Source organism: Durio zibethinus, chromosome 23, assembly GCF_047325235.1.
Source record: "Durio zibethinus cultivar Kanyao isolate XHJ-2024 chromosome 23, ASM4732523v1, whole genome shotgun sequence".
NCBI lineage: Eukaryota > Viridiplantae > Streptophyta > Magnoliopsida > Malvales > Malvaceae > Durio > Durio zibethinus.
In genome coordinates this window covers 2,069,035-2,081,441 of record NC_143184.1, presented here as the reverse complement: position 1 = coordinate 2,081,441, position 12,407 = coordinate 2,069,035, and the positions used below count along the sequence as shown (strand labels likewise).

General features: G+C 27.5%; 1 protein-coding gene across 1 annotated transcript; it reads right to left on the bottom strand.

The window, feature by feature from the left end:
- Positions 1-300: 300 nt before the first annotated feature.
- LOC111313899 (WRKY transcription factor 22-like) lies at positions 301-2,065 on the bottom strand. The gene is made up of 3 exons (XM_022914769.2): positions 1,440-2,065; positions 1,210-1,320; positions 301-1,080 (listed from the first exon to the last, which is right to left on the bottom strand). Exons 1-3 carry the CDS (start codon positions 1,850-1,852, stop codon positions 597-599), a joined length of 1,008 nt encoding a protein of 335 aa, XP_022770504.2. The 5' UTR covers positions 1,853-2,065; the 3' UTR covers positions 301-596.
- Between the last annotated feature and the right edge of the window lie 10,342 nt (positions 2,066-12,407).

The following is a 12,407-nucleotide window of genomic DNA, read 5'->3' as shown; positions in this document are numbered from 1 at the left end:
TCCCAAATGTAATACAAAGTTATCTGCAAATTGCAACTGAGAAACCAAAGAGCACATAAAATTCTTTCTCTCTCTCTCTCTCTCTCTTTTTAAAAGTTTGAATGAGAAACCGAAGACGCCCAAAAACCACTCAGTAAATACCATTGCCATTATTATGATCAGACGGCAGTCAGGCATATACCTTACTAGCAGTAACAATACAGATGCTGTTGCCCATATGTCAACACTCCCTGGCATTAATCTTTCTTGTCTAAGTCAATACAATTAAATACAATAATCAAATTAAAAATCAAGAATACATACAAGAAAGTTAAACAAAGATACTGATAAATCAATTACCGATTACACTTTAGTTGTATCCGAAATGACAAAAAAAACCGTAAATTCTAGGAAAATAAAAAGGATGTCTAAAAGCTAAAACTTCACCTAGCTCTGTCACTAACCTTACCTCAGATCGTTATGGAATCGTAACTTGCATTCTACCAAAAGGGAATAAGCCAATTGAATTCCCCTCTACCTTTTAAAGTGTATGACATATACAAGAAATAAAAGGGAAAAAACATATAAAGCCATGAAAACAATTCTCCGGGCGAGTTTTAGATGCCACCAGCGGCAGTAGCTGCATTGTTAACAATCCAAGGAAGGTCAAAAGTTGCCGGAAAATTATCAGAAAAGCAATTTCCGGTGAGCATGTCAGAGAGTCCTTCTAAACCCTCGAAGAAATCATCACTGACTGCCGTGTCTGACATCCCAAAATCTTCTTCCCCTTCATCTTCAGCCAAATCCTCTCTGCTCTCCATCTTTGTACTTTGAACTACAAGCTCTTCATCAACTGAGGTAGTTGGAGACGAGCTGTTCGCAGGTTTGGATGAGGAGGGTTTGGTGGAGTCGCCGACAGTGACTGTTTGTGGAGTGAAAGGCTTCTGGCGGGTGCTGCCAGCGAGTGAATTCCGGTGCGTGGGAGCAGGGTGGTTGTGTTCAGCTGTGTATGTGACTATGAACATAGACGGGTCGGATCTGTTTCGTTCCACTTGTTTCCGGGCCAAACAGCCCTTAGAGCTGCTACATCTGTAATAGCCCCTGTTATTCGAAGAAACAGACAACCAAAGCTTTAATCGAATATCCAAACAAAAACCAAACTTATTATAATCCAACATGCAAAGAGACAAATACACATGATTTTCTCCAATTTTTTATAAAAGATTTTACCTTGGATAAGGGGAACCTTTGATGGGTTTCTGACCATATTTTCTCCATGCCCATACATCTGAAGACAGACCTTCTGCTGGAACCTCGCAAACCCTTTTTAGCTGGTTCTTTCTGTTAAAAGGAAGGCACAAAATTTCAATATAATCAATAATAGAGACAATTTTGGCAAACCCTTTTTAGCTGGTTCTTTGAAAACAAGTACTTTTAAATACAGTGATGCTAAAATTTACCTTCTTTTAGATCGAGAATTATAAGAATTTGCAGTTGTGGAATTACTACTAGCTGTTTTAGCAGCGGTAGTAACAGACTGCTTAGGCTGTTGTTGTTTAATCTGTGCTTGATCTTTGGACAAGCCAAGAGAAGAAAGTGAAGATAAAGGCGTGCTCTGTGGGGAAGAAGGCTGAGATTTGGGGAAGAAAGGCTTGTAAAGCTCATGCAGTTCTTCCATAGATTTTCTATCTTCAAACTGATTCGGAAATGAAAAAACTTGACCCTGAAAAGCTTTTTGACTACCAAACGAAGAAAAACAAGACTGAGGGCACAACTCCGCCATGAAAGAACTGGTTGCAACACCACCGCTGCTGGACGCTGTAACAGTGGCGCAGCCCCTCACCACCGCATGCAAATCCCAATCAACATCCATGAGCCTTGTATCTTCTTCTCTCTACTTCTAAGGCAAAACTCAAAAAACAAAAGTGCCTCTTCTGAATCTGCAGCTGACTCCCCTCTGGCAAGAAACTGTTAGAAAAGAGAGAAAGAAGAAGACAAAACAAGGCGCTGACTTTTTAGTTGTTGTAAAGAGAACAGGAAAAAAAAGAAGAAAATGCTGGGGGGTTGCATTTGAGTCGGGTTTCGCAATTATATATAAAGAAGGAAAAAGGAAAAAGCTGTGGTATTTTTGGTTGACAAATTGGGCATCTCAAAGCCTTATCTTGTCCTTTTTCTCTCTCTAACTTTGTGATTTACTCAGCTTCCGACATTGAAAACCGGGTCTGGTTTTGGAGTTGACTTTGGACAATGTCAAAGGCGATTTTAATTGATGTAGAAATCCACACGGTCTGCATTCTTTCTTTTTTTGTTTCCCTTCTCTCAATGGACGGTAGAGGCTCGTGACTTACCGACAGAAGAGAAAGAAAGATAAAGGAAAAACAAAGAGATTAAAATAAAAGTGGAGGCCAGTTACTTTGGCTGCCCCGACCTATGATGGGTCCAACTCCTTCCTATGGTTTTGCAACTTGCAATTAACACTTGCACCCCGGAGAGCGTAGGAAAGCGTGCCTCCGCTACTCTATCTATCCTCTCTTTGGCCTTCTAGTTCTGGTCTTTTTTTCCGATACAATTTACAGATAATTTTGTTTACACTTGATTGCTTTATAAGAAAATATATATTTGTGATAATATGATTTAAATACTTTTAATTTTTGTATAATCTGTCTTTTTAGATTTTTTTCCGAGTATAATTTGTCTTTATTGTACGGACCTGCCCTTGAATAGTTGCAGGCGGGACAGCCTCTGCCACGCTCGTGACTGATACGTGCAGAGCATCGCCATTGGTTTTCTTTTTAAAAAAAAAAATTGCTTTTCCATCCCATTATTCCTTTCCCATCGGTAGATTCGCAATGGAGTCGTCAAAAAGGAAAAAAGAAATCGAATGACAATTTCTCGGACAGCCACGTGTTCGTTTGGAAAAAGCGAGTTTTAGCTCTTTGCGTACTCGAAACGATTGCGAGTTGATGAGTCTTCTACATCGACGGTTGAGAATGGAAGTTCAAATGCCCAAGTTCTCACGTGAAATCCGGATTAGCGCGTGTCGGTGAAAGGAGATAAGGTGAGTTGGCAAATAAGAGCTTGGAGATTTTGTTGGCCCAGTTTTTTTCTTTCTTTTTTCATTTTTACCGTTACAACCGGCATCGAGGGACTCCAGTGATTATAATTGCAACCGGTTTATTTTCTTTTTTCATCCAAAGAATCCTATGATGGAGGACCGGCCGGCCGAGGATGATTCGAAATTGGTGATGAATCGATGAGTTAATGAGAAAACTTTCTTCCTTTTCTCATTTTTATTTTTTATTTTTTGTCAGTGGGTTTAACGGTGAATGAACGAATGACACGGCATTAATTGAGCGTTTGGAGATAAAACAGTGTTATTTTATTAGAGCGACGTGGATGGCACGAGGGCATTGAAATTCGAAGCGTGTGGGGTCCATTTGGCAAGTGGCAACGACAACAAGATTTTACACACAGCAGCCACTTCTAGGGAGTTCTAACCTGCATAATTACTCTTCGTTGTGGTCACTTCCTGCCTATCGGGTTTAATATCTAAATAAATTTTAGAATTTATTATAAATATAAATAAGTTTTTTTTTATTACATTAAATTAAGATTATAGATTTTTATTTTATTTTAATTATATTCTAATTTTTAAAATTAGATGAATAATATTTTATAAATTAAATAAATAATTAAATATTTTATACAGTTAATATTTTAATTATAATGAAATAAAAATTTGTAATATTAATTTCTTACAATAAAATATTAAAGATTTTTTCTTTTCAAGTGAAGTTTAGTATTAGTTAATATTTTCTTATGGTAATATTTTTTGTTTTAAATGCAATAAGTGATAGTTAATGTAAGATTTTCGGTGTATTGAAAAAAATAACATAACAATTTTAAAGAGCGTTCTTATAACACTTCAGCACATGTTAATTAAGAAACTATTTGAAAATTTAATCTAAACACAAAATAATTTACCAATTAGTAGATAAAAAGGACATGTATTAGATTAATGGCTAAAAGTTAAGAGCTATGAGACTCATATCAATTCAAGAAAAAATATTGAATTAGATTTCCTTTTTATACCTAACTTTAATTAATTAGGTAGAGATTAAATTATAACCCTCTTTTAATCTAGCATGCCTATAATTGTATTAAAAAAATCTGATATGAATTCAAGGTTTAATTTTATTGTTTTATTTAATTATTTTTAAGAATTGTCACTCAATAAATTTTAAATTTTAAAATTTAACACTTACATTTTTTTTTCTTATCCCAATTTGCAACTTTTTTTTTTTAAATAATCCGATAAACTTGCAGCAAAAACCCAAGAACAAATATCTTATAGTAATAACTATATTAGTTGAGCCCATTGTTTTAATTAGTACTGTTCTTTGCAATTAAAAAACAAAAATTAAAAGAAGAAAAACATTTTCAAATCACCTTTGTGCAAGACAATATTGGTATTTAATGATATTTTTAATTCTTGATATTCATTATTGATTATCAACAAAGAGATTGAACAGTATATATATGTGAGATTGAGCCAGTCAAAATTAAGCTTGAATCACAATTAGAGATAATTATACAAAATATGGTACTATATATATTGTTTGACCCCTTTTTAATATCTGTTGCATCTAAATCTAAATTATTGGACCATGGATGGTTACGCCAATTTTTTTTTATATTATACAGTATCAGTACTATACTATATATTTCTTTAAGAAGAATTCTTGGGTAAGGTCAATGTATACGGCGGTCCATATCATCTCAACACGTACAAATGCTCTGAAAGCTATAATAATTTTCTCCACTGTGGTAAGTCGTGAGGGAGAAGTCTGGCTCAATGAATTAATTCAAGCAAGATAAAGCGAAAAAAAAGAGAGAGAAAATGGCTGCAAAGGATACATATAAAATTGATAATGATAATTAAGAATGTAAATGATATATTAGTATTTATAAGTTATTCGGGTTCAATTCGAAAAAAATTTAAATTCAGTTCGATTATTATCGAGTTGAACTCGAACTCGTGTAATTCGACTTATCGATTGAGTCAAATTTAAGTATTTTTATATCCGATTCGAGTAGCTTACGAACTTAATCGAATTTTTATATTTAATTATATTTTTATTATTTTAATTAATAAAATATTTCAAATTCGAGTTCGAGCTCGAGCATAAATAATCAAACTCTTATCGAATATACGAATTGATCTTATTTTTACATATTAATTGAGCTTAATCAAACGAATTCGAGTAACTCGAATTCGATCACAAATCGAGCTTGAATTTAAAAAATAAAATTCGATTGAGTTCGAGTTGAATATCGAACCGCGAGTTATTAATTAAACTCGAGTTTGAATTTTTCATTATATCGACTCGATTACACTCCTAATGACAACTGATAACTGCCAACGACAAGGCACGTATATCACAGTATGTTCAATATGTTAGCACTCATCATTCATTAAAAATTCTTGATACATTTTTATATTCATCTTATGATAATTAGTCTCTTCTCAGTATGTTGATCTCATACATTAATTTCGTATTGCATACATTTGTATAATTAAAAATATATTATATTAAATTTTTTAAATTAAAAAAATTTAATATTAATTTAATAATTTATATCATATTTATTTTATATCAAACATATAACAAATTTAATAATAATCCGAATTATTATTATCATAGTCCCCTTGAAGTTATCGTTTTGTTCTCCTTGGATCCCGTTAGGTTGTAGTAGAAAAGCAAAGAAAAGAAAAAGTGATTCTAAGGGGGGCCTCTTGCCAAATCCATCAAAGTGATGGATCCTTAATGCTTCTATTGCCTTTTGCAGCAAAGCAAATGAAACTGCATTTGCATTAGTTCAAACAAAGTGGTGATGATTAATAATGACGCAGATTTAAGCATCTACAAAATTGGTCCACCCCTCACCTCAATTACCTACACCAAAAAAGCCTGCCAAACTTTTCCAACTAATCAAATATATATATATATATATATATATATATATATATTATAACATACATAATTATTAAATAGTAATTATTACATGAATATTTATATGAATAATTTTTTTTATATATAAGATAATTCATAAAATTTTTTATTACGATGACACATAAAATATTTATTAATTTTAAATTATTTATAAAAAATATTTTTTAAAATTATTAAATTATCTATAATTTTAAAATTTAATCAAAAATCAATTTAAATTTGAATGAAATTTATTTTTTCTGTACATCATCTTATCTTAATTTAAAATTAATTTTAAAATATTTTTTAAAATTTATCTGAAGTTAGTATTTAAATTTATCATTATTTTTTAAAATATTATTTAATATCTTTAATATTTTTTATAAATAATCATTATATTATCTTTAACTTTTAAATATATTTTACAAAGTAAATGTAAAAAATATATATAAATACCAGAACAACTACAAAAAAATTTCTCCTATACATCACCTCATCTCGATTTAAAATTAATTTTAAAATAATTTATTTTTTTCATTTATCTACAGTTAACACAAGCATTTAAAATTTTCACGACCTTTAAAAATATTATTTAATATCGTTAATATTTTTTATAAATAATCTTTACATTATATTCAGCTTTTAAATATATTTTATAAAAAAATGTGAAAAAATATAAATAAATAACAAAGCAACTTTAAACAAATTTATCCTATACTTCACCTCATCTCAATTTAAAATTAATTTTAATGTAATTTATCTTTTTTAATTATCTACAGTTGATATGAGTATTTAAATTTATCACAACTTTTAAAAATATTATTTAATATCTTTAATTTTATAAATAATCTTTAGATTATCTTTAGCTTTTAAATATATTGCAAAGAAAATGTGAAAAAATATAAATACTATAACAACTTCAAGAAAGCCCTCATTGTTAGTAGTTTTTAGTTATATAGCTTTCACAATGTGCCATTGAATTAAACGTATTTTTTTATCATTAATTTAATCTCTTTTTTTATTAATCTATTTTTATTATAAGAATTAACATACTTTTTTTTTATGATATGTTTTATTTTACTAAAAATACTATTCATTATAAGGTATTATTTCACTAAATGTACTATTCATTTTATTGGGTAATTTAAAAAAAAATCAATTGTAATATTTTTTAAACTACAAAAATACATATATTTTTACATTTTTATTGATGTTGTTTGCGGACCTTCTATTTTTTCACGGATTATTCACTCAATCAAGTAATATATTTTATCTTTTAACTAATTATTTATTCAATATTTTTTCATTCATATAAAATAAAAATAATGCTCTAATTAATTGATATAATAGAGTTATTTGTATTAAACAAAAACTTATGTATCTATTATATATTTAAAGAGTGAATAATTTCTCGATTCATATACCAATTGTGAAACATATAACATAATTTTAAATCAAAAGATTATATTTCATAAAAAAATAAAATTAAAAAAATAATAATTTAGAAACAGTCTCATTGGAAATACTAATTTCAAATTCATTTTGTTTAAAAAATTCAAAACCATAAAAGATTTCACTAAAATTATTGAAAAAGAAGATATAAATCTTATAATAACTCTATAATTATAGAACAGATAATTTCTTATAACATTTAACAAAATAAAAAAAAATCTTATTTTTATTATGATTTGATATTTTAATTATATTATTTATATATTACATATATTTTGAATATGTAAGTAATTCAATAATATTAATTTTTATTTTTATTTAAATTTAAATAAAATAAAAATAATTCATACCTAGTTAATTATTTTTTCTTCGTTCTTTGCTAAATTGTCTCTTCTACGCTTCAAAGTGTATGATATCCATAGATTTGCCATTATATAAACATTATTTTTTTAAATTTATCTCATTTAATTTATATAATCATTTTAAAAAATAATATTTAATAAAATTAAATTCAAATTTCACCGTATTTAACCTTTTTATCTGTTAAAGGTGTGACTTTTTTTATTAAAAAATATATTGGATTTGGTTGGTAGAGAGATCTTCCATATGTGACAATTCCTTGGACCAGAGCCTTAGCATACTTTATAAGTTGGTCAAACATTTACACACCCACAAAGGCCTTTCTTTTGTTTCAGTCTTAGTTAAGCATCGGAATGTAACAAGACTTTTGAAAGAATTTTCGGCTACTGTACTGAGATTCGATACCTGTATCGAGTATGGGTCGATGGAGACTTGAAAAGATTTGGGATAGCACATGATCGGTGACTACTACTACTCTACAAGGTTCACAACCATGCCGAATATGTGGGGTTCAACATTTCAGCACTTAAAGAGGACGAGGAAATTGGAATATTTATCCTAGCTTTTGAGCCACAAAAACAATTATAGACATGGCTATCAAACAAATTCATCGTAATACCTCAATTTCATATAAAAAAATTTAAAGATTTATTATGTATATAAATAAAAATTTAAATTTAAATTTGTACAATATTTTTATCATAAAAATTTTAAATTAAAATAAATAATATCTCTTGGGTGCGGTTTGTACATTAGTCAAGCCATACTCCCCCTTCCCATTCCTTTTTTCCCATCAATCTCTCTCTTTGTACCAAATCAACGAGAGAAAAAGAAAGGGGGAAAACAATTTATGGTGGGAGGGGGACGTGCCACACTAGAGAAAATATAGGGCACACTACCACAATTAGGAAGAAATGGCAAATTCGCCAGGTGTCACAATTAGTAGTTTAAAGCTATTCGCTTTTAATCAAATAAAATTCCCTCATTTCATTTGTGATTTATGAACGTGGGGGGTAGGAAAGGCAAGGGGATCTGGTATTCTGTTCAGTGTTTTCGACTTCATTTCCATTGGTGCGGGCCCCCATCATTAGGGCAGATATAGTAGCCTTTTTTGCAAGTCCACATTAGACAACATCATATGAAAAACACTGATATTTGCGCTCAATGGCAGCTTATTGTTATCTAGCCTTTTTTTTTTCCCTGGCTATTGGAAGCAACTTCTTAAAAGAGCTCAAAAGTATAGGTAACAAGGTCAATGAGTTCATTGTCATATTCAACGAAATCATCCTTGTTATTTTTCTCTTCATTTTGGGGACTTACTAGGACCACAAAAAATAAAATGCCAGTTCTTTTACAAAGAAAAAGAGTGAATATATACCAAAATTTTTTTTGAATTAATTAATATATTATTAGAGTTGATATTTAAAAATTACGAATTTAAAAAAATTTATACACATAATATTTGTTTTAGTTAAATAAATAGTAGAGTAAGAGGATTTAAAGATAGATTAAAAAATAAAAAAATGAATATATATATTTCCATTTCGAAAGTATGATGTAATAATAATTATGAAGTGACGTTAAAAATTCATAGCATTTTAGGGGGGTTAGACTTTAGAGGTCAACAAAACGCACGGTCACGATGGAATTGGCCCTAATCTGGATTTTGTACACATCCTACGGCCCATATAGGATAAAACTTTCGCGAATAGAAGGCTGAAGGTGAAGGCGGTGGATCTCGTGAAAAATAAAGCCCAACCCAACAATTTCAGATTTTCTTTCCCTTTGATTTTTCATTTTGAAAACGAAAGCGATTGGAGTTAGTTGTGTTGTTCTTGTGAAAGCGAATGTAGTTGGCTTTACAAACCCACGTAATTTCTTCAATTCCGGGTAATCTCATTCATTTTCGTCTTCCTTCTCTTTTAAAAATATTTCCTTTCTCACATTAGCTTTTGCTAATTTATTCTTGTATTTCAAATTATTGCTTAAACATTGAATCGGCAAATTATTTTCAAAAAATTAAATATAATAATTTAAAATATGATTCAATGATATGATATAAATATAAAAATGATGTAATTTAAAATTTTAATAATAATTATATTAAAATTAAAGAAAATAAAAAAAATTATATTTTATTTTTTTGTTTCGACATATATTATAATATATAATTTTTATATAAAATATAATAAAAATATATAATTTTAATATTTTATATGATACGAATATATAAATTATCAAATTTATAAAAATCTCTAAATAAGGATTATGACGATGAGATGCTGTGTTAGTGTTTTTCGGATTAATATGAAAGGATAAATTTAAAGAATCCTATTTTTCAAATTGTTGGCATAAAAAAATAATGATGATAAATTAACAATAAAAACTTAAAATCAATTTAAAAACTAAAAAAAATCAACAGTGACTACTAACCAAATTGCTGTCATAGCACCAATGGAGGATTTTGACCCATAATAATAATTTTATAATAATTTATAAAATATATCAAATTTATTAGTAATAAAAGATAGATGCAAAAGTATAAAAATAAATTTTATAATTATAAGTATGCAGATATGTAAATATATATTTATAACAAAATGAATATATTAAACAATTGATCTCATGATTTTTAATTATAAATCATTAATAATATTTTTATAAAAATATAATCATTATTTTTTTACAACATTAATACATTATTTTATCATATCTAATATTTAATATGTTAAAGTAAAAAAATCATGAAAATATTTTTTAAAAATAAATTATAAGTATGCCAATAATTATAAGTATGTTGATAATTAAATATATATATATATATATAACAAAATAAATATATTAAACAAATGGTCTTAAGATTTCTAATTACAAATCACTAACAATATTTTTTTTATAAAAATATAATCATTATATATTTTTTTACAATATTAATACATTATTTTATCATATTTAATATTTAATGTATTACAAAGAAAAAATCATAAAAATATTTTTTTTAAATAAATTAAATTTTAAAACAATAAAATAAAGACTTCAATATGATAAATTAAAATCTTCTAATTTTTTACATGATATTTTTACATTATAAAAAATGAAAATGTATTTAAACTAATCATATTAATTATTTTGACATGTAATAATTTTAAAATAAAATGAGTATATAGAATATAGTAAAATTTTGATTAAAAATTTTAATTAAAATTTCGATTTTAATTATTATAATACTTGTATATATATTAAACTTAAATTTAATGTTTATTAAAATATAATAGTGACAAATTTATTATTGATTTTAAATTAAAAATTATTTATAATAAGTAAATACAAGTTAATGAATTATAATTTTTTTAAAATTAAGAGTTGTAATATTTAGATATAAATAAATTTTGTAATTATATATCTAATATAGATATATAGAATAAAAAATAATATATATCAACACAATAAATTTAAGTTTTAGAAAACCAAACTAATTTTATTACAAAAAATTTCAAAATTATTATAAAAATAACATACATATAACAAATTTTCAAAATTTTTAGGGGCCGTAGCTCAAATCAGTACATTGCATGTGAGTACCTGTTTGTTGCATTTAATAATCTTAAATACTAATGGATGTTTGTGAGACTTTAGGCAAGCTTTTATTTGAATGGGTAAACCATTTTCTTGGGTATAAGCAAAGTGACTCAAGAGCATAATTGCATTGATCCAGTTTTGACCGATGACCAATTAACTCAATTGTTATCCTTAGGCATAATATTTTTAATTTTCAATTAGAGATTCAATTAGCTTAAATTGTATAACAAGATATTATCTAAATATATCTCACCGTGTGATGAAATCCAATTAAGATAAGTTTTTTATTTAATTATTTTACTTTTGATTAAATATATTTTAATTCAAAAATTTCTTGTTTTCTTGAACTTACGAATATAGTTTGTTTTTCAACTTCCATTCAAAGGTGTTATCGTTCCAATACAATAATCAACGGCCACTTTACACGGTGAGTTTTCAACTTTATTAATAATCTTTTAGATATTTTCTTCTTGTTTTGGATAAAATAAAATAAAAAAAAAAATCCTATCAACAAAACTTTTGCCTTCTCAGCGTGAAAGTCACAGCGCGGCAGTTACGGTACGGGGTGGGGTCACGGTTGTCGGAAAGGCAATTGCAAACAAGACAAAATGGAAGATCCTCGGCCGATTATTTCTTTAAATAAATTAAACATACTAAATTTCCGACACATTCACCGTGTGAGTTCAGAAGGGAAAAAATTACATGATAAAAAATTTCGTTTGGACGAGCATGATACCACCACTCAGACGCCGGCTATTACGAATCCATAAAAAATGGGTCATATTCTGCATTTACTCCCTATATTTATATGAATTTGATTTTTAATCCTTATAATAATTTATATAAATTAAATCTTCATATTAGTTTAATTTAATAATATTAATCCAATTAATAACAGAATTACGTAAATTCATTAAACTAGCTAACGTGACCATTGACCATGCTGATGTAATGTTGATTATAATGACATGACATTGACTTACTGACATGATAATTAAAAATTTGATGAAATTAATTATTAAATTATATAAATAATTTTTATAT

Excerpts from the sequence above, each read along its gene's own strand:
- LOC111313899 (XM_022914769.2), bottom strand. The coding sequence starts at position 1,852 with ATGGATGTTGATTGGGATTTGCATGCGGTGGTGAGGGGCTGCGCCACT. Across the intron at positions 1,321-1,439 it reads AATTCTCGATCTAAAAGAAG|AAAGAACCAGCTAAAAAGGG; the intron begins GTAAATTTTAGC and ends TCCTTTTAACAG. Across the intron at positions 1,081-1,209 it reads AAAGGTTCCCCTTATCCAAG|GGGCTATTACAGATGTAGCA; the intron begins GTAAAATCTTTT and ends TTCGAATAACAG.